At 35.3% G+C, this 23,269-nt stretch overlaps 1 protein-coding gene across 3 annotated transcripts in view; it reads left to right on the top strand.

Annotated features, from left to right (window-relative positions):
• MIOS (meiosis regulator for oocyte development) overlaps positions 1–23,269 on the top strand; it is a 61,966-nt gene that overhangs the window by 6,594 nt on the left and 32,103 nt on the right. For all 3 annotated transcript variants that reach the window (XM_077123084.1, XM_077123065.1, XM_077123077.1), the window contains exons 2-4: positions 11,346–12,684; positions 13,004–13,102; positions 20,861–21,115. In XM_077123084.1, the coding sequence (XP_076979199.1) occupies positions 11,391–12,684; positions 13,004–13,102; positions 20,861–21,115 (1,648 nt within the window). In that variant the 5' untranslated portion in view covers positions 11,346–11,390. The remainder of the gene's footprint in view (positions 1–11,345; positions 12,685–13,003; positions 13,103–20,860; positions 21,116–23,269) is intronic.

Below are 23,269 nucleotides of genomic sequence, written 5' to 3'. Positions count from 1 at the left end.
GGGTTTCTCACTCAAGTGAACAAGGTCAGGGCTTCTCTCTCAGCTGGAAGGACACATGGTGAACACGGCGTCATCTGCTTACTTTCTCTCCTGGCTTCTGGTTTCATGAAGCTCCCCAGGAGACATTTTCCTTCTTCATCTCCAGAGGTCGCTGGCTTGTGGACTCTCTGCTTCCTTGTGCTGCAGCATTCTCTGCTCTCTTGGAATCTTTCATTCTCCTTTTTAATAGGACTCCGATAAACCAATCACGACCCACCCAAATGGGTGGAGCCATGTCGTCATCTAATCCAGTTTAACAACCACTCTTGACTAAATCACATCATCCAGGGGTATGATCTGATTACAGTTTTGAACATACAGTATTGAATAGGGATTATTCTACCTTTATGGAATGGGATTTTGATTAAAACATGATTTTTCTAGGGGGCATACATCCTTTTAAACCAGCACAATATCTTTCATATATTATTTTGTGGTTACCAATGAGGCTTACATTTAATATCCTAAATCTGTAACAATCACGTTTAATTTGATACCAGTTTAACTTCAGTAACATTACGCAAACATACCCCCACCTATTTGTTGTACTTGTTGCAGATTATATCTTTATACATTGTATGTCTATGTCTAAAACCAGGGATTTATAATTCGTTGTTATTCAGTTGCTTTTAAGAACCTGTAGAAATAAAAAGTGAGCTTACTTACCAAAAAATACAATACAATGGTACTGACATTTGTAATTACCCATATGGTTACTTTTACTAATGGTGTTTATTTCCTCATGCCACTTCAATCCACTGTTAGTATCCTTTCCTTTCCATTTAAAGAACTCTGTTTCACATCGTTTTAAGGTAGATCTGGTGGTGACAAGCTCCCTCAGCTTTCATATATCTTGAAAGTCTTAATCTTTCGCTCATTTTTGAAAGATAATCTTCAAGGATAGAAAATTCTTGGTTAGCAGTTGTTTTCTATCAGCACTTTGTACGTACACATTGCTTTTCTCTTGTAGCTTTCATAAATCTGTCATCTTTGGCATTCAGTAGTTTACTATTTGGGTGTTGCTCTCTTCAAGTTTGGGGTCTGTTGAAATTCCTGAATATGTATATACAATTAATATATGTATTCACGTCTTTCATTATATTTGGAAAATTTTTTGCCATTATTTCTTTGAATATTCCTTTACTCTTTCCCTTCCAGAACTTCCATAATTTGTACATTGGTCCACTTGATAGTGTCTCACAGGTTTCTTAGGCTCTGTTCAATTTTTTTCTCTGCTTTTCCACCTGAATCACTTCAGTTGACTTATCTTTGAGTTCACTGATTCTTTTCTCTGCCAACTATAATCTTTTGCTGAAACCCTTGAGGGAATTTTTAATTTCAGTTTGTGATCTGTTTCATTTCTCTTTAAAATTTCTGTCTCTTTATTGAGAATCTTGTATTTTTCACTTGTAGTTTTTTAAAAATGATTTCCTTTATTTCTTTGAGCATATTGAAGAATGTGTTTTAAAAAGTCTGTCTGAAAGGAAAAAGTCTGTTTAGTATACCCAAAGAATTGTCTTCATTGACGGTTTCTGTTCTCTTTTCCTTTCCATGGCCCTTTAATTCCTGTTTGTTTGTCTTGCAATCTTTCTTGCACATTACACATTTTAATGTTTTCATATGTGAACTCTGTGATTTAATAGTCTTTTAATAGTCTTTTACTATTAAACTTAAATGGCCTGAGTTATGTGTGTCTTAAGTTTGTATTCAGCTATGATATGACAGAGATTTCCCTGAGTGCCAGGAGCTAACAAAACCAACAAACCAAAGTAAAAAATCACCTTTCACAGTCTTTGTAAACTGGCTCTGTGTTGGCTGGTCTTGATTTAGCCCTCTTATGGAAATCAGCCTGAGGTAAAGTTGCAGGGTCCTCTCTTTTCTGAGCCTGAGTTTCTTTTTTTTATTTTTGTCTTCTTCCTTTATTATGAAAGTTGCGGGTTTACTGACAAATCATGCATACAATAGAGGATCCCCATTTACCACCCACAACCAGCACCCTGCATTGGTGTGGAACATTTTTTCCAATTGATGATAGCACATTTTTATAATTGTACTATTAATTAAAACCCATGGTTTAATTTCAGGTTCACTGTTTGTATAGGTCTTTGAGTCATTTTGAGTTGATTTTTATATATGGTATGAGAAAGGATCCTCCTTTTTCTGCAAATGGAGGTACAGTTTTCCAAGCACCATTTGTTGAAGAAACTATTCTTTCCCAATTGAGTATCTTTGCCACCTTGTCAAGGATCAGTTAGCCATAAATGTGACTATATGTCTATCCTTTGCCAGTAGCATGATTTTTTTATTATTGTAGCTTTGTCATTAGTTTTGAGATCATGAAGTGTGTTTCTTCCAACTTTGTTCTTCTTTTTCAAGATGGCTTTAGCTATTTGAGGACCCTTATCCTTCCATATAAATTGTGTGTGTGTGTTTTATGTGTCTCCCTATATATGTGTATTTCTGTATCTATACACGGAGGCAAATATGTGATACACATATCATAGGAAATAAATTTGATGATTGGCTTTTCCATTTCTGCAAAGAAGGTTGCTGGAATTTTGATTGGGATTGCATTGAATCCATAAATTTCCATCCCTTGAATCCATAATTTGCTTTAGTTAGTATTGACATCTTTTTTCTCTCTCTCTCTCATTAAACTTTGTTTTAATTGGTCTTAAAATTCTGTGATAGGTTTTTGGTTGTTATTTCCATTTAAAAGGTGCTGATTTTAAAAACCAATAACTTAAAACTGCCACATGAAAACAAATGATCCACAAAACATTCCTTCTGAAGGTTTTATGATGCAGTGTTATCATTAACCAGTCTTTTACTATTAAACTTACATGGCCAATTGAGACAAACTGTTCTGAGACCATTCTTCCACCAGTAATTAAAACTGGAGTTGCAGGTGTTATGGGTAGTATTCATTTAGCTTTCTGAGCTTTCTGGGCAGACTTGGTGACCTTACAGCTTGGGCAGCTTGCCTGTCCACTGCCTTAATGCACCCGCAGCAGCTGTGTCTCTTATCACAAACAGCAAAACAACTCAGAGGAGGATAGTCAAGAGAAGCTCTCAACAAACTTGGGCTTGCCAAGAATTATATCAATAATATAATTATTTCTAGCTTCATTCTGTTGTGATGGGAGAATATACATTATATTATTTCACTATTTTTAATTTATTGAGACTTGTTTTGTGACCCAACAAATGGTCTGCCCTGGAGGGTGATCTGTGTGTACACAGGAACAATGTGCATTGTGTTTTCATCAGTCACAGTGTTCTATATATGTTTATTAGATTTAGTTGCTTTAGTGCATCTGTCAAATCCTGTCCTTCTTACTGATCTTCTGTCTAGATGTTCTATCCATAATTGAGAGTTGTATGTTAAAGTTTCCTGCTATTTATATAGACAATCAATTTCTCCTTTCAAATCTGTCAATAATTGCTTCATATATTGTAGGGCTTTGCTGTTAGGTTCATATAAATTCATAAATGTTACATCTTATTGAATTGCCCCCTTTATCAGGATATAATGACCATCTTTGTTCTTGTAACTGTTTTGACTTAAAGTTTATTTTATCCGGTATTATTATAGTCACTCCAGCTGTCTTTTGGTTACTACTTGCATGTTATATTTTTTTCTACCCTTCAACCCTCAACCTACTTTAACTTTAGTGAGGAGTCTCTTGCAGAGAGCATGTAGTTATCTCTGCCTTTTGCCTGAAGAGTTTAATCCATTTACATTTAAAGTTACTACTGATAATTCAGGTCTTTCCTCTGCCGTTTTGCTACTTAGCTTTTGTAAGTCCTTTCCATTTTTGTCCCTCACTTTCAGCAAAGCATACTTCTATATTTAGCTTCCCTGTGTTGTACTGAGTGTTATTTTAGTTTGCTAAAGCTGCCAGAATGCAATATACTAGAAATAGAATGGCTTTCAAAATGTGAATTTATTAAGTTTAAAGTTTACATTTCTAAGGCCATAGAAATGTCAAACTAAGGCATCCAGGGAAAGATACCCTTAATTCCAAAGGAAGGACTGATGACTTTTGGGGTTCTTCTCTCAAATGGTGACATCTGCTAGCTTTCTCTACCAACTTCTCCTTCAAAGGACTTCCCCAGGAGTGTTTTCCTTCTGTATCTCCAAAGGTCTCTGGCTGTGTGGGCTCTCAAGCTTTTTCCAAAATGGTTCCCTCCTAAAGGGCAATCCATCTGGAATGGATAGAGACACATCTCCATGGAAATTACCTAATCAAAAGGTTCCACTCACAATTGGGTGGGTCACATCTCCATGGAAGCAACTTAATCAAAAATCCCACCCAGTAATACTGAATCAGGGATAAAGCACATGATTTTTCTGGGGTACACAACAGTTTCAAACCAACACAAGTGTTTTCTCAATTCTACCTCTCTTTCCTTTATGGTTACCATAGGGTTAAAATTTAGCATTCTAGGTATGTAACAATTATATTTGGTTTGATAATAACTTAATTTCAATATCATGCACATATACTTTACCCTTGGTCCCCCCACCATTTTTGTACTTTTTACCACTTATATCTTTGTACATTGTATCCCCCAAACCTAGATTTATCATTACTTTTCATGCATTTGTATTTTATCACCTGTAGGAAGTAACAATTAATATTACATACCAAACAACACATTACAATAATTTTGTCATTTGTAGCTACCCAAATGGTTAACTTTACTATAGGGCTTTATTTCTTTTTGCTTCTTAGAGCCACTGTCTCGTGTCCTTTCGTTTCAGTGTGAAGAATTCCCTTTAATATTGCTTGTAAGGCAGGTGTAGGGGTGATCTTCTCCCTCAGCTTTTACTTACCTAAGAATATCTTATTCTCTTCTTAATTTTTGAAAGAAGGTTTCATGAGATACAAAATTTTTGACTAGCAGTTGTTTTCCTTCAGTACTTTAAATATTTCAGCCTTCTGCCTTCTTGCCTTCATGGTTTCTAATGAGAAATTGGCACTCAGTCTTACTGGGATTTCCTTATATATAAGACATTGCTTTTCTCTTTAGCTTTCAGAACTCTCCTTGTCATTTGCATTTGATAGTGCAATCGATATATGACTGACTGTACTTTTCTTCTTGTTTATCCTGTTTGGTGTTCTCTCAACTTCTTGGATGTGCATGTTTATATCTTTTGCTAAGTTTGAGAAGTTCTCTGTCATTATTTCTTCGACTATTGTATTAATTTATTAATCTACCAGAATGCAATATACCAGAAAGAAAATGGCATTTTAAAAGGGGATTTAATAAGTTGCAAGTTTACAGTTCTATAAAATATATAAACTAAGCTTTAAAAATGTCCAAACTAAGACATCTGGGGAGAGGTACCTTAATCCAAGGAAGGCCGATGGGTCTAGAACACCTCTGTTTGCTGAGAAATCATGTCACTGGCATCTGCTGGTCCCTTGCTCCTGGGCTCTGTTGCTTTTAGCCTCTGTGTCTGTGGGAGTCCTCATTTTGCTTCTTCGGGACTGGCTTTCCACTTTTAGCTTTCCTTGGTTCTCTCCAGTTTCTGGCTTGCTCAACATCTCATGGGAGGGCACATGGTTACATCTGCTGGGTTCCAAGCATCTCCACATATCCATGTCTCTTGTCCTCTAAAGCGTTTTTTCTCCAGTTGTCTACATCTGCTCTCTCTGTCAGCTCTGAGCTCTCTCCAAAATGTCTCATCTTTTAAGGACTCCACTGAACTAATCAAGACCCACCTGGGATAGGTAGAGTCATATCTCCATCTAATCAAAAGGTCACACCCACAATTGGGTGTGTCACATCACCATGGAGATTATCTAATAAAAAGTTTCAGTCCTTCAATACTGAGTCAGGATTAAAAGAAATGGCTGCCCCCACAAAATAGGATTAGGATTAAACATGGCTTTTCTGGGGTACATAATAGATTCAAACCAGTTCAACGATCCTTCTGCCTTTCTTTCTTCTCCTTCTGGGACTCCCATAACATGTATATTGGTGTGCATGATCATGTCCCATAGCTATTAGGCTATTTTCACTAATACCTTAATCTGAGGCTATTTTCACTTTTAATATTTCTTTTTTCTTTCTGCTCTCCTCACCATGACTCATTTTAAGTGTCTTGTCTTTAAGTTCATTGATTCTTTCTTCTGCCATCTCCATTCTGCTGTAGATACCCTCTGAGCAATTTTCATTTCAGTTTTCATTGTCTTCAACTCCAGTAGTTCTGTTTGGTTCTTATTGTTCATTCACTCTTCTCCTGATATCCTATGGTTCTTTCTCTGTACTTTTCTTAAGCAGTTTTAAGATTTTTTTTTTAAAAGGCTTTGTCAGTATATCCACATTTTATCTTCTTCATTGGTGTTTTCTGTTTTTTTTTATCCTCTTTCCTTGGATGGGCTATCATTTCCTGATTCTTTGCCTTGTACTCTTTTGTTGCACACTGGACATTTTAATATTTTGAAATGTTAAACTTTAGGATTTACTTCTTGTGATGCCTGTTTCCTGGTTTTGTAACAAGCTGGTGATAAGACAAAGATTTTGTTGAGCTTCAGTCATCCTATCAGGAAAATCGGCCCAAGACAAATACAGTGTAGGGTTTTCCCTATTTTACTGGGCTGCTGTCTTGTTCTGGGCTTTTCCTTGTTAGTTTTTTGGAGTTACCATGTTTACAGGAGTTTGATTGTCCTCTCTGTTTCCTAGGGAACAAATCTCCCTCTCCTGGGTACCTGAAACCAGTCCCAGACTGGTTTTTTTACACTCTTCTTCATTTCACACTGCTTTGCCTGGAGGGCACATTCTGGGAGGAGCGTCACCCAGAGAGGGATTTTCCCAATTTGGTCTTTCCCAGCCAAAATAGTGTCAGGGACCCCTGAAGGGGGTGCAGACCGACTCCAAAATGCCCATGGAAAGGATCTGGAAGGGGGCCAAAACTTCTGCAGTGGCTTCTCAAAGCTGAGCTTTCCTAGCCTGCTCAGCAAATGTAGCCCTTCAGCTAACTCTCCCCTGCAGCCCTGAGGAAGCCCTGTGTCTTTAAATCTCCATGCTTCTGTACCTGTCCAGGGGATTGAAACAGTGGCTGCCACTGCCTTTCAAACAATAGTTGGCCTCAGAGCTGTGACCCTGCTACTTTGCTAGTCAGAAACCATGATCAGTAATTAGCCATGCACACTCCTGTTCTTAGGGAAGAGGATTTTTATGTCCCTTTCTGTTACTAGCAGCTAGCCAGGGACTGGACCCTGTGGTGGCCTGTAGTGAGAGTGGAGGATGAGAGCCACCACACAGAAAGAGCAAATTACAGTTCTTTACTGTGACTTATCATCCTCTTCCCTCTGCCCCTCCCTGGATCCTGCACAGTGTTCTTCTGGCTCCTGGCATTTCAAAGTAGTTGTTTCAGACAGTTCCTACCTCTTTAGTAGCTGTTTTGGTAGAAGGACTGAGTCCTAGAGCTCCATATTCTGCCATCTTCCCCAGAAGTTTGAGAGCCTGAGTTTTGTCCTGGGCTTGGGCTGGGTCAAGGCTTTAGGATTTTCCACTTTGAATTTCCATATTTGCAGGAATCTAAATGCCCCTCCACTCTGTGAGGTAGAGTCCTCTCCTCCTCTAGAATACTCTACTGTGTATCTTAAAGCCAGTAGTCCCTTGTCATAGGCTGCATTGATTTAATTGTTTCTTACATTGCTTTAGCTGTCTTCAAGCTACTAAATTTCAAGCAAATTCTTAGAGGGCGAGATGGAGATGAATGTCCTGGTACATTAGTTTGGTTTACTCCTGATAGATTGGCCCCGTCATATAGGCACCCCAGTATGTGAGTAGGTCTTACCCTGCCCCCTCTAGAACAGGGTCAGAGACTCTCAATGGAAACACAGGCCATCCCCACACTGCATTGAGTAGGAGGTAGGGGAAGGGCCAGCAGGATGCCGTTAGCTTCTTCTACCATTTTTTTTAAAGATGTTTTCTTGATTTGGCACATACCCACTTATGCAACCCTTAAACAGTTTCCCACTTTAAGAAAAATGGTTCTTTTGCACCTCACTGTGATAGAATATGCATCCATTCAGTGAAGATTTGTTGAATGCCTACCATATGGCCAACCAAATTCTATGTGCTAGAAATACAGCAATTAAAAAAGACTTAAAATCCTTGTCCACAGGGGGCTTACATTCTCACATGGACAGTCAGATGTAAACAGCTAAATAAGTAGAATATGTAGTTGCTTTGTAGTAATCATGTTTTATGGAAAAATAAAGCAAGAGACCAGAATAGAGTTGTAGGTAAGATGTGTGAGTGTGGGCTGTGTTGCGATTTTATGTACAGTGGTTAGGGTAGTATGGTGGCCTTTGAAATGTTGGAAAACAAGAGTCTAAACATGAGGAACACCCAGGTATTCCTTGGCTCCTTGTTCTGAGTGGTAAAAACAGGGAAAAGGGACATAATGGGAGATTATTCTAATTGTCTTATGCAGTTGAATGATAATGCAAATCATGCCAGTTCTCTCTTGCAGTATTACAATGACAATCAAATGAGTGCTTATATGAAAATTCATTGTAAACTATGAAGTGCCACAGGGGTTTGAGTGTCTAATTTCACAATCCATAAAATAAAGCAATAAACAATTTGAGATATGAAAAAAAAATGATTCTGCCAAATTTTGCCAGTTGTTCAAAGATTCTGTGGAGAATGGAACCTGAAACATCTTATGCCACCATCTTAGTTGACATGAATGTCCCAATAAATATTTATAGAATAAAAGAAAGGCAGTATGTTAGAGTGATCCTTTCTTAGGTTGGCTTACTTGTGGGATCTGCCCATAATTGGAACTAGTACGATAGTGGGCTTTTTGCTCTTGGTTAGAGTCGACCTCAGTAACAAAAGATAGCAGTTGTGGTAACTGTCAGCAAGAGCATTCAACAAATACATTCATTTAACAAATATTTACTGAGTATCTACTAAGTGCTTAGCACAGTGCTGGGTACTAGAAGTACAATGTAGAGCAAAAGATACTTGTTCTCGTGGAGTTTATAATATTATAAATGCATTGTGGGAACAGTCTGGAACAGAGACGGAAATGGATGGGTTAAAGGGAAGGAATACTGTTCAATGAGAGTATATGTCAAGGGGCCCTGACCTAGTCTGGGGAGCAGTTATTACTTGGGGTGCAGGTAGTGGTTGATGGCAAGACTGAGCAGTTATTAACTTGGTCATGAGCAGAGGGTAGGTACTCCATCAGTGGGAAAGGCCTGGTGATGGGGGAGGGTACATTCTAGAAATTGAAATGAAGGGCGGTGTAACTGTAGAGAAGAATAATGTGCTATGAACCTGCAGCAGCAGGTAGAGGCCAAGGCATTTAAGGTTTTATAGGTTATATTAAAGATTTGGAACTATATTAAGAGCAGGTGGAAACTACTCTTTTAAGCAGGGTTGAATATATGGTCAAGTTTGTGTTTTAAAAAGGTCATTGTGATATAACATAAAAATGAATTTTTAAAGGGCCAGAGTAGAAAGATGAATAAAAGAATTGCTGAACCAGTACCACGGGCCACCTTAATTTCTTACCGAGTCAATGTGTAGGACATGGGACTAACCTCTGTCTATAGTACCACTTGGCAATATGAATGGAAGACAGAGAATGGTAAATAATTGTGTTGATCTAGGGTTGGGACAGTGGCAAAGCCAAAGTGGCAAAGAAATGAAGAAACTGAGGGTTCTAGTAAGAATATAATTTAAATAATCGTGTTATCCAAAATTGTTAAGGAAAGAAATGAAGCCAGTATAAGAATTCTTAGATGTTTTTCCCAATCATCTAAATCATAATGGTCCATGAGATTCAAGATGATAATCTCTGACCTAAACTTTGGCAAGATCAAGAAGTAATTAATTATGTTTGAGTTTAATTTTTTTGGTATATCTTTATTAGGAGGCTGTACCAGGCTCTATACCTGGTACCAGGAATAGAGAAAGGAATGTACCACATTCTTAGAACTGACAATCTGGTTGTACAGATAAAAGTTGAAATGAAAATTATAAATATCTTTGTTCATTTTGAGTATAAGATATAACCTCTAACCAACCTTAATTAATAAATAGATATTTAGATTTTTGTAGGCATGTTATTATTAAAATACCAGTTTAACTATGGTTATTTTGAATTTGTGCTTAAACTGCTAGAATATTTATCATTTCAAAAATCTCATTTCAACACTTATTTAAATTTTATAGCATTGAAAACTGCCAGAGCCTTCAGTGACTACTTACTCATTTTCCCAAAGTGCAGTGTGTGTACCACAGGATGATTTTAGGTGAAACATCATGAAGCATTTTAATAGTTAGGTATTAATTTTAATGTCAGCAGGAAAAATGTAATTAACATGTCAAACCCATCATTTGTGTCCCTTATGGTGCAATTAAAGTAGATTTTCATATTTTAAAAACATGTTGATTTAAAGAAAAATATTAAGCAATGGTACAGGTGGTACATGAATATAGCAAGGTGGTAGTAAATTTTGGAACAAACTAGACTAATATTATATAGATGAGAAAGATAAAGGACTTCCCTTCTACCTCCCCCTGTCACCCCACACGACCCTTCCCCCACTCAGTGGCCTTTCCAAGGTCATATAACCAATATATGTCAATCTAGGAATAGAATTCAGGTCTGCTCAATGCATTTCATTGATTATTCTGCCAGGTAGGCCTACTTCTTTTGAAAGTTGAAGATAGTGGCATTGCACTTTTTATCTGTACTATCCATTATGGGAGCCACACATGGCTATTTATATTAAAATTAAATAGAATTTAAAATTCATGCTGGTCACATTTCTAGTGATCAGTAACCACAAGGCTAATGGTTACTGATATTGGGTACACAGATATAGAACATTTCTATCACTGTAGAAAGTTCTGTTGTACAGTGCTGCTCAAAATTATTGCTTAGAAATATGATTCATAGAATTTTAAAGTTTTACCCCTTACAAAGAGATGGTACTTACTAATTTGTTCACCACAGCAGTGTTATCTTAACCCTTCAGGTTAAATTGAAGGTACTAGTCAAGTTACAATTAAGAAATAATTGATCGAGGGAAATGAAGCCCAGGTAGGATTCTCAGATTCCTGCCAATTCATCTTGTTAGAGGAATGGTTGATCATTTTTCTTCAGTAACTACTGTCTTTTGAATTCATACTAAATGGACATAAGAAATAGAAATGTACTAAAACAGGTTACCTATGTAGAGACTTTCCTGGCTTTCTGAGTAGTTTATTCAACTTAAAAATTTTATTTTGTTGATATTTTATAGCTTTTTATTTTTAAACAGATTTTCAGTGAATGGAACTGACTGGACTTGAGGACATCAATAAACATGAGCGGTACCAAACCTGATATTTTATGGGCACCACACCAGGTTGATAGATTTGTTGTTTGTGACTCAGAACTGAGCCTTTATCATGTAGAATCTACTGTGAATTCAGAACTCAAAGCTGGATCTTTACGTTTATCTGAAGACTCTGCAGCTACATTACTATCAATAAATTCAGATACACCTTATATGAAATGTGTTGCTTGGTATCTCAATTATGATCCTGAATGTCTTCTGGCAGTTGGACAAGCAAATGGTCGGGTAGTCCTTACAAGTCTCGGTCAAGATCATAACTCAAAATTCAAAGATCTGATCGGAAAAGAATTTGTTCCAAAACATGCACGGCAATGCAATACCCTTGCATGGAATCCATTGGATAATAACTGGCTTGCTGCTGGTCTAGACAAGCATAGAGCTGATTTTTCAGTGCTAATATGGGATATCTGTAGCAAATATACTCCTGATATAGTTCCTTTGGAGAAAGTGAGACTCTCAGCAGGTGAAACCGAAACAACATTGTTAGTAACAAAACCACTTTATGAATTAGGTCAGAATGATGCTTGTCTCTCTCTCTGTTGGCTTCCACGAGACCAGAAACTTTTACTTGCTGGTATGCATCGTAACCTAGCTATATTTGATCTTCGGAATACAAGCCAAAAAATGTTTGTAAATACAAAAGCCGTTCAGGGGGTGACAGTAGACCCATACTTCCACGATCGTGTTGCTTCCTTCTATGAAGGTCAGGTTGCCATATGGGATCTTAGAAAATTTGAAAAGCCAGTTTTGACTTTGACTGAGCAACCAAAGCCCTTAACGAAAGTAGCATGGTGTCCAACTAGAACTGGTCTGCTTGCCACTTTAACAAGGGATAGTAATATTATTAGATTGTACGATATGCAGCATACACCCACTCCTATTGGGGATGAAACTGAACCCACGATAATTGAAAGAAGTGTACAGCCTTGTGACAATTACATTGCTTCCTTTTCGTGGCATCCGTCAAGTCAAAATCGAATGATAGTTGTAACTCCCAACCGAACCATGTCTGACTTTACAGTTTTTGAAAGAATATCTCTTGCTTGGAGTCCAATTACATCTTTAATGTGGGCTTGTGGTCGTCATTTGTATGAATGTGCAGAAGAAGAAAATGATAATTCCTTAGAAAAAGATATAGCAACGAAGATGCGCCTTCGGGCTTTATCGAGGTATGGACTTGATACGGAGCAGATTTGGAGAAACCACATTTTAGCTGGAAATGAAGATCCACAGCTCAAGTCACTCTGGTATACTCTGCATTATATCCTTTGTATTGTGAATTTAATGAGATGAATCAGGTAGAAGTAATCTTGACGTTTGCTAAAAGGCAAGTTTGAGGATATGAATGTTTTATATGATAATACAAGTTGCATAATTCTAAAATTTCAATGAAAAGTATTTAAAATTCTTAAACATGAAACATTTCTTTGCAAATTGTGCAGAAGCAAAAAACGTGTATTTCTGCAACAGAATAGAACCACCTTTACTGATGCCTTTGTATTGGCTCCAAATCAAAACAAATTTAGCTTTGAAACATTGTATTATTCATAATTACAAGTATTTCCTATACATTTAAATACTTATGAAGCAGTATACAGAAGATATGGATCAAAAATCTCCAGGGAACAAAGGATCATTGGTTTATGCAGGAATTAAATCAATTGTAAAATCATCTTTGGGTAAGAAAATTCCATTTCATTTTCTATTTTGAACTCATAGTTTTCCCCCCAGGATAGTGTACATACATAAATTTATGTAGTTATATATTTTAGTGAGTTGTTGGTTTAAATGCATAATTGTAATTATACCCAAACCCCTTCTTGAGGAAGTCTTGGTTCTTTGAAATGATATTGATTTTCTAAATGTATCAGTTCATTTATTTAATACTATTATTTTGAAGACCCACCTTGAGAGGCAGTACATTAGGTGATTTATTAGAATGCCAGCTGTTAGGATATTAATCACTGTATTTTGCTTTTTAAAAATGAAGTAAAAAGATGTTTAATTGAAGGAGACTCCTTTTTTATTTTGCTTTCCCAAGCATTTTCACTTAGTCATCTAATGACAACAACTATAACTATGACATGAAATATAACCTTACCCAAAGAAGCCATATTTGAAATATTCCTTGATGTCTTAATGTAGGGTTGAAATTGATAAACTATTTGAGAATAAAATAGAGATGGCAGAAGAGCCAAACTTATTTTTCTCATTGGCTGCTTTTACACAGTTGTTCCTAGTTTTTTTTTGTAATTGAAATGGAAGTTTTGATTATAAGTATCTCTCTGACTAAGATTCAGACTTTAGCTTTTGATAGCAGTCCATTTGGGTCCAAGTTCAGTTGCTAGAAAGTAGTTTACATTGTCTCATCCAAGAACATTAGTAGAAGTAAGAAATCCAACTTGGTTTTTCACAGCACTTTCATCAGTACTCAAAAAATAATAATGCTATTTCTTTTAATGAGTAGGTTAAATGTTTAAATTAAACTGTTAATATTGTAGTTTTTCTTTTTAAGGATGTCCAGTTTGCTATGGTCCATATTGTTGAAAGGTACAATAGACCACTTATCTATTTCATTTTGGTGTTCTTTCATTGACCCTTCACCAAAAAAGTTAAACCCTTATTATAAGTAATAAAATGAGTTAGCTTAATTAGATATTTCTGGACTGCTATTTTTATTAACTTAGAAGAAACGGCAGGCATATTTTATTACCCCCATAAATGAACCTGAAGAATGTGTTTCATGATTTTAGAACCACTACTACAAAGAATTAAATACTAAATCTATAGAATTGTGAAAGTATTTTAGCAGATCAGCCCACATTGCATTCTCAGTTATTCTGAGGTCAATTATTATTTTTATTGTAATTTGACATATTTTAGGTAAAAGCCAAAAAACTACTTTTGAGGAAAAACAGGGGAAAAGTAGAATGTCTTAATATTTGTAGTATAAGAGACAAAATTGAATATCCCACCCCTGTGTTATGAGTCATCTTTTGACTCAGACTAAAGAGCCACCACTGTTGAAAAGAGTTCCTCATCTCCTTATTGCTAGATTTCCAGCTTTTTATTTAGTTTGGTGTAGATATTTTTGTTTCTACTACCCAAAGGTAAAAAGTAGAATTACTGTCAAAGATGGCACACCTAAGTTTCAACCTTTTGTTTTATCTGGCACATCCTCTTTATCTCATTCTATGTCTAATAATTCAGCATGTAGTAATTCAACGTTTTGAAACATCTTGTCCATGGTAATCTAATGCACAGGTTGATTAGAGTATACAGCTAAATTTTAACAGTGAGAAATAAATAATACATATTCAGTGCTTACTGTGATCTAGACATGGTGCTAGTTGCTTTTTCCATGTTACTTTATTTATTACAACTATAATATTTAGTAAGTTTGTCCATTCATTCAGTAAATATTTATTACATGCTCTGTATGTGCCAGAAATTGTCCTGGAACTGGAGGCATAACTATCAATAAGATAGACAAATTTCTTGCCTCACAGAGCTTGAAAAAAAAAGATGTTGTTCTTGTTCTTGGGAAGTTTACATTCTAGTTCAGAATATGGGCAAGTAAACAGGCAGTTATAGCATGAGGAAGAACAGGCAATAATGTACACCAAGGATTCTTATTCTGGTTTTAAGGATTAGAGAAGGTTTACTGGAGGAAATAAAGGCAAAGGTAAGAACCAAACATGTAGCAGTATATTCAGTTAGCTCAGAGAGAAGAAAGCATAGTACAATTAGTATGCATGAAATAGAGCTTGAGAAGGGAAGTGAAGAAAGAACAGAGGCTAGAAAGGTACGCAATGTCCTAATTCAGGAAGAGCTTAGAAATTATGTTAAAATTTTAGGGAGCTTTATCACTCTGTAACAAAGGGAAACCAAATAAGGATTTTAAAGGGTAATGACAGGCTTAGATTTGTGTTTTAGAATTGTCACTCTTTGTGAGAAATAAATTGGAAGGAATGAAAATTAATAGCAAGAATATGAGCTGCATACATACAGTGATGAGGGAAGAAGTGATGGTGTCCTTACCAGGGTTGATGGCAGAGAGGTAAAGAAGCATGAATAATTTAGAGAGTGGGACACAATTTAATGATTAAGTGGGTAAAGGGGATGGAGGAAAAGAAAAAATCAAAGACTGCTTGCATGTATTTGGGAAACTAGGTTAATATTGGGGAAACTAGGTTAATATTGGTACCATTTACTTAGAAATATAAGAATGCATTTGAGAATAGTTTATTTTGGAGCAAATTGAATTTGAGATAGTTAGATGGAGATGTCCAGTGGGGAGTAGAAGATAAATCCAAAGCTCTGGAGTGGATTATAACTAGAGGTAAGTATTTGGTATCATAGGAATGGATGAAATTGACCAGGTTAGGTGTTCAGAGTGACAAAAGAGGCTTAAAGTAGACTGAGGAGGGACAGCCAAAGATAGGAGAAAGGCCAGGAGAACAGTATGTTCATGAGAACAAAAGAAGAGAAGTCAGTTGTCAAGTGTACCTTGCTTCAGATTCAGTCAGATAAGACAAGATCTGAAAAGTACTCTTTGGCTTTAGGAGTAGGATGGCCGCTGGTAACCAAGGAGAAATGGCTTTAAAAGTTGGGGTGGAAGCTGAATGCAGTTAAGTTAAAATTTAGAGTGGGTTGAGGAAGTAAAAATCATCAATATGAGTAATTCTTTTGAGAAATTTTATTCCTGGAGAATAAAAAGATAGTCAGTAGGAGGAGAATCAGGGATCAAGTAAGGGTTTTTGTGTTGCTTTGTTTTGTTTTCACGATGGGATTAAGTTGAGCATTCTTAAATGCTGATGTGAAGAAGTCCATAGAAAGGTTAAAGATTCAAGAGAAAATGGGATGAAGAGCAAGGTTCTTAGGGATGGCAGGGATTGGAATCCAGGTGGAGTAATTCTTAAGATAAAGGCCTATACCTCCTCCATATTAGTCAGAAGGAAAGGGGAGGAAAAAAAGGGGAATGTGCTCTGCAGGATGAAGAAAGTTCAGAGACTAGAAGCTGAGGTGTTTTCCATCTGAAGGCTCCTATTTTCTCAGTATAGTAGAAGGTTTGCTTGTTACAAGAGAGCAGGGAGGTTGTAGGGAGTAGGTATGGAAAACAGGAGAGAAAGCTGTCATGAAAGCATTGCAGGGCAACTTTTTTTTTTTTTTTTTTTTTTTTTAACCAGCAGCAGGCAGAATAAAGAACGAAGGGGCAAGAGAATTAAGAATATTGTCAAGAGAGCAATTACTTTTTTGGCCAGAGTGATCAGGAAACTGTGAGGTCAATAAAGATAGAGGAAGTAGATTACTAGAAGGCCTAGGAGGTTATGGTTAAAAACTGGCTCTTTTGGAAGAGGGATATTTGGGAGTGTGTCCATGAGAGAAGTAGCTAAAGTTTTGGAGGTAAGAATTACTGAAGATAAGGGAGTAAAGGAATGAGAAGTTAGTTTGCTGGATGGACTCAATGTTGAAGTCAATCAGGATGAGAGGGATATATGCTGTGAGGGAATCTGTATTGATAGGTTTAATTCCTTCCTTTTAAAATGACAAAAAATTATATAATAATTGTTAATCAGCTTTCTAGCCAACATGATGAAAATGTTATGCTTTCATCTAGAGAAATTCTCTTTTCAAAATGACCTCAGGTCAAAATAGCTGGAATTTCAGTATGTTTAGATGAACTTGTTTCCCTTCTAACTATCAATAAAACATTTATTCTACTAATTATATATATAGGGGAGTCTCAAATGTAGGGGATACAATTTTGTCACTTGAATATTGCTTTACATGCGTAAATGTTTTAAATTATTTTCCAGAGATGTGTTCAAAATAATATATTTAAAAAGTCATTTATGCTAAAAATCATAATATGTGGCGGGCCGCGGTGGCTCAGCGGGCAAGAGTGCTTGCCTGCCGTGCCGGAGGACCCCGGTTCGATTCCCGGCCCCAGCCCATGTAAAAAACAAACAAACAAACAAAATATAATAAAACAAGAAAATGTTTAAAAATGTTTCCCTTTCTTCCTCCCTTCCTTCCTTCTCTGTCTTTCCTTCCTTTCCTCCCTCTCTCTAAAAAAAAAAAAAAAAAAAAAAAAAAAAATCATAATATGACTATATGCTCAGAAACTCATAGTAATACTTATTTGATAACCCTAATTACCTGTAACATACTTATCAATCAGTAGGAAGGTCTCTGGTCAACTAAAATACATTATACATTACCCATGCACTTGACTTACAAGATATATTTTCACCCACTAGCAGAGTACTTTGTATTCATATATATTGATTTCTATTCTATTCCATGGGACAAATTCTATAAAATAAAAACTGAGAAATTGAAACATTATTAAACTATAAGAAGTCATTTGAAAAATAAATTGCTGCTTTTTTTTAACCTGTTATGACATAACAATTATAATATTCTTACCATTAGTTAACTACCAGCATTTGAATCCAATATTTATAGGGGAGGGATAAAAATAAATTCTTCATAATGTTCATCTGCAGCTTGTTCTACCTGAAATGTAGTGACAACATTCTACCTGAATTGACAGTTTAAGTTCTGAAAAGTAAATGCCTGGACTTTTCTCATTATAGGTCTTAAAACTTTCTTCATAAGCTAAAAGTGTTGTCTTTGAGCTGGCTTCCTTAATGGTTGCATGTAAGGCAGCATGCTTCCTCTTTTCTTTGGGTGGAAAGTGGCTCCTTCTTAAAGTAAGAAAGTTTTTTTTTCAGAAATCTTCTTGTAATTCTTTGACCAGTATTGGCAATCCAATATTAAGATGTAAAATAAGTAATTTCAAGTGTAAGTTATGTATTTTTTAAATATCAAAAATTTAGAAAGAACTCATCTTGAAACTTTTCATAAAGCAGTGGCATATAGTTTAAAATATATGCTAACTAACATGGGTAATATTTTAGACTTTTGATGCTATCTAACATCAAATAGTCACACAGGTTATTTAAAAATATGAAGTAGGTACAATGGAGAGTTTAGACTTAGGCTATGTACCATTTTTTTACTCTTTACAAATATTTAGATTAAATGATTTTTATTAAGTAATGCTTTCCATTATGTATGCAAATATATATGACTTACAAATGAAAACTGATTAATTTTTTGTACTTTTTACAAATTTTCTAAATTATAGCAGTTATAGGTTTACAGAAAAATCTTGTAAAAATACAGCATCCCTATACAACTCCCTTTTGTTGACACTTTGCATTATGTGGTACCTTTGTTGCAAATGATGGAAGAATATTAACATTGTACTATTAACTATAGTCCATAGTTTAAATTAGGTGTATGTTTTTCCCCATATGCCACCCTGTTATTAACACCTTGCTTTAGTATAGTACATTTCTATTAACCCCCCATTCTCTGCTCCAACCCAGCCCTTGGTAATCTGTATTCTAAATCCTAACTTTATGAGTTTAGTTATTCTAATTATTTCGTGTCACTGAGATCATACAATATATATTCTTTGTTTCTGACTTGTTCCATTCAAACATGATGTCTTCAGTAGTCCTTTATGTTGTAGCATGCATCAGGATTTCATTCCTTTTTTTGCTGAATAATATTCCTTTGTGCATATATACCACATTTTGTTTATCCATACATTGGTTGATGGTCACTTGGGTTGCTTCCATCAACAGCTGATTACATTTATAATATTTTCCTATTTTTGCTTACATTTATCCCTTTAATGCCCTAACAAGGCTGAATATAGCTAAAGTCAACTTTGGGCAGTGTAGTATTAGTGTTCTCTGCTGTGTAACAGAGTGCTCTAAACTTAGCTTAAAACTATACATTTATTATTTAGCTGTTTTGTGGGTCAGGAATATGGTAGAGCTTAGCTACTCTGCTCAGGACCTCTCAAGGCTAAAATGAAGGTGCTAGCCACACTGTGTTCCTTTCTGAGAGTTGGAGTCCTCTTCACAAATAGTTGTTGAGTTGGTCAAATTTGATTCTTTGTGTTTGTAAGTCTGAGGTATGTGGGGTATTTTTTTTGACTGTCAGTCATGACTGCTCTCAGCTCCTAGAGACTCTTGCAGTTCCTTGCCAGTTGGACTTTTCTCACTACTTGGCAACTTTTATTTCAGGATTTCTTGAAGAAGAGAATTTCCTGCTTTTTGTCTCTTACCTATAGAATCCCTTTTAAAGTGCTCACTTGAATAGATTAGACCCCAACAGGATTATCGTCCTTTTGATTAAATCAGAATCAACTGTATAAGTCCCTTAATTACATTTGCAAAATGATTTTGTTTTTACCATATTCTACTGTTTAGAAACAAGTCCTAAGTTCTGCTCAAACTCAAGGGGATTATTCAAGGGCATGGATCCTAAGAGGTGGGAATCATGGCCTTCCACAGCTGGTTGAGTTAACTCTCAAAACCTATTTGTTATTGATCTAGTATTTAAAAATGTATAATTAGTATATTATGCATTTTATGTATGAATTACAAATGTAAATTGCAACAATAATAACAGAAGAAGTTTGTAATGTTGGACATTCCTCTGCCCAATTCCTGTTCAATTTATTTTGAAAGTCCTTTTTGTTAAAAAAAAAAAAAAAAAGATAATTGTATTATAATTGCAATGGTAAAACTTTCTAGAATATTTAAAAATTTGATTTGCAATTAGTAGAGTCCGTAAGTTTTACCTTTATTTTGTGCCAGGTATCATCCTAAGTAAAAGTATCTTACTATTAGGATCAACTGCTTTGATTGCAATCTAAATAATGCTTCAAGAATATTAGGCTTCCTCATGAAAAGAGAATTAGAGTGTGAAGTCTCCTAATTTAGTAAGGGAAAAAAAGACCTTCAAATCATTCCAGTGGTATTTTAACTTTACTATTTACCTTAAACTTATGAAGTATTTTGATGTTTATGATCTCATTTTTTTCATATATGTAAAGAGGAGTAGGAGGGAAGAAGGGAGATGAGAGGGAGGGAGAAAGAGCTCCTATTGGATCTCAGGCACTGGGGATGTCTTGTGACTAAAACAGACAAGTTCCCTGCCATCTTGGAGTTTATGTTCTAGTGGGAGAGGAGCTTGAACTATAAATTAATAAATAAAGTATGGCAGCTTATGTTAAGTGCTAAAAGAACTTGAGGAAACTTGGTTGTTGAGTTAGAGAATAATAGGAAGACTTCTTTAAAGCAGTGATTCAGCTTAGTCCATCCAGAGCATTTTCACTTCTTCCAGTAGCTCTTTTGATAACTCGAGAAACTTATATTTCAAAACATGTAAAATATGTTTTAATTCTGGTATGTGTCATCTTTATGCTAGCATAAAATTGTTGTGATTGAGTTGAATATTCAAAATATATTGTTGAAATATTTCTCTGTAAGAAAGATTTGTTTTCCAGATATATTTCAAATGACAATAAAGAATAAGGCAATTAATATAAAAAGCTTTTCTCTTTTTAGGAATGGTGGAAAGCAGCAGACATAATTGGAGTGGGTTGGATAAGCAAACTGATATTCAAAATTTAAGTGAAGAAAGAATCTTAGCTTTGCAGCTTTGTGGATGGATAAAGAAAGGAACAGATGTAGATGTAGGGCCATTTGTGAACTCCCTTGTACAAGAAGGGGAGTGGGAGAGAGCTGCTGCTGTGGCATTGTTCAACCTGGATATTCGACGAGCAATTCAAATCCTGAACGAAGGGGCATCTTCAGAAAAAGGTATTTGGTTATATTCTAAGATGTCGGCAGTTCCTAAAATCATTTAAGGAAAGGATGCTGATAATTTTGAAAAATCTAATTAAATTAGTTTTTATGTAGACTTTTATTGAAAGAGAAATTAACATAGTACTGCTGTATAAAAGCAAATATTAGCTCATCCTTTTTGTTTATTCCCTGGTTTAGGTCTGTAAAAATAAAATGTATCTTTTAAATGTCATTTTATTAACACTATAAAGGTGCTTAAATGGGTCCCTTTTCAGTATTTTTTCCTTTGAAGATAGTCCACATATATTTTAAAAAGCATTTCTTTGAGATTAGGGCTGCTTTAGTTAGCATTTTTATGATGAAAGATTTGAGTATATTTTAGTATGTATTTTCTTTCCTTTTTTTAATCTTTCTTTTTTTAAGCAGCTTTATTGAGATATTTTCATATACTGTACAATCCATCCAGTGGCTTTTAGTAAAATCAGAGTTGTGCATTCATCACCACCATCAATTTTAGAACAGTTTCATTACTCCAAAAAGAAAAGCTCAAATACCTTATCAGTCACCTTTCAATACCCCGGTCCTTTCTTAGCCATACATAACCACTAATATAATTCTGTCTGTACAATTTATATTTTATATAAATGGGATCATACAATATGTGTGTACTTTCTCTTTTAGATGGTTATTCATTGACTTTTCGAAACTCTGAATGACAATTTTAGTTTGACTAAGATCGATTCTTTTAGAAAGCATATTTTTATCACAAAAATGCTTCTTGAATGTGGCGTTTTAGCTTACTAAAGCTGCTAGAATGCAATATACCAGAAATGGATTGGCTTTTACAATGGGTATTTATTAGCTTAGAAATTTATAGTTCTAAGGTCATGAAAATGTCCCAATTAAGGCATCATGAGGATACCTTCTCTAAAGAAAGGCCGCCGGCATCTAGAACTCCTCTTTACATGGGAAGGCACATGGCTGGCATATGCTGGTCCTTTGCTCATGGGTTTTCTTGCTTTCAGCTTTTGGCTTCAGTGGGTTCCCCTCTCAGCTTCTGTGGGTGTTCTCTTGGCTTTTCTCTAAGCTCTCTAGCCTTTTTCTATCTTTTATCTTCTCATAAAGGACTCCAGTAAAAAGAATTAAGATCCACCTTGAATGGGAGGGTCACATCTCAGTTGAAGTAATTTAGCCAAAAGGTCCCACCCACAACAGATTTGCACCCTCAGGAATGGATTAAAAGAACATGGGCCTTTTCTGGGATACATAACAGCTTCAAATCAGCATATAGGGTGATTAAAACCTATTTTCCATTTATATTTTTTTAAAAGAAAGAAATGAAAGTTAAATATGATGAAGTTTTTATTTTTTACTCTGGCATTTTGCCACAGAATACTTAGAGAAACAAATCTTAGTTCAAAAAGTCTGGTTTTTTTTTTCTTGTCAGAAATACTTCACTTGAAAATACATAAGTATGTATAAGTATCATTTTTAATATACCTAGCAAATTATTTCCAAGTATTCTAAATACTTAATTCATATTTACTGGTTCATTTTGAGACGATTACTGTTCTGTTACAATAGAGAAATCCATGAAATTAACTGTAATATGTTTACTTGCAGTCTAAAAGTGGAAAAACTAAGGTTTTGCCCAGATTAGCATCTTTCCTTTACTTTTACTCTAATGTAAGTCTTCCTTAATTATATATTTTGCAACAACCTGAAACCATGACGTTTTCTTGTCATGTATACCTGGAAAATTTAGTAGTAGATTTAAACAGCCATACCACTAATAGGAAAAAAGTATTTTTCCAGTGATTTTGGTTTAGGACTGAAAAAATGACTTCCTTCAGTCAGACATGTTTTCCCATTTGAAAATAAAACTGTTTAAGGAGGACCCACCAAAAAAACATTCCTTTGTTATAGTTATTTGAAAGACTTAATCAAGTTTAATAGAGTAGGCATAGGAAGCAAGCACAATAAATTCGGGGGAAATAGAAATGAAGAGCAGTGCTGTTAAAAATATAAAATAGGAAAAAAGTCTGTTTTATTTGAAAGAGAAAGAAAATGGTTACAACCAAGAAACAAAATAATTAGGGCTGAGGGTGGCACTGGTTTTCAGCAAAAATTAAAAAAAAATTCTATAATAAATAAATTTAAATAGAAAAT

The sequence above is a fragment of the Tamandua tetradactyla genome, chromosome 1, assembly GCF_023851605.1.
Source record: "Tamandua tetradactyla isolate mTamTet1 chromosome 1, mTamTet1.pri, whole genome shotgun sequence".
Lineage (NCBI taxonomy): Eukaryota > Metazoa > Chordata > Mammalia > Pilosa > Myrmecophagidae > Tamandua > Tamandua tetradactyla.
Note: the sequence above shows the minus strand (reverse complement) of the source record. Positions and strands in the feature narration are given on the sequence as shown.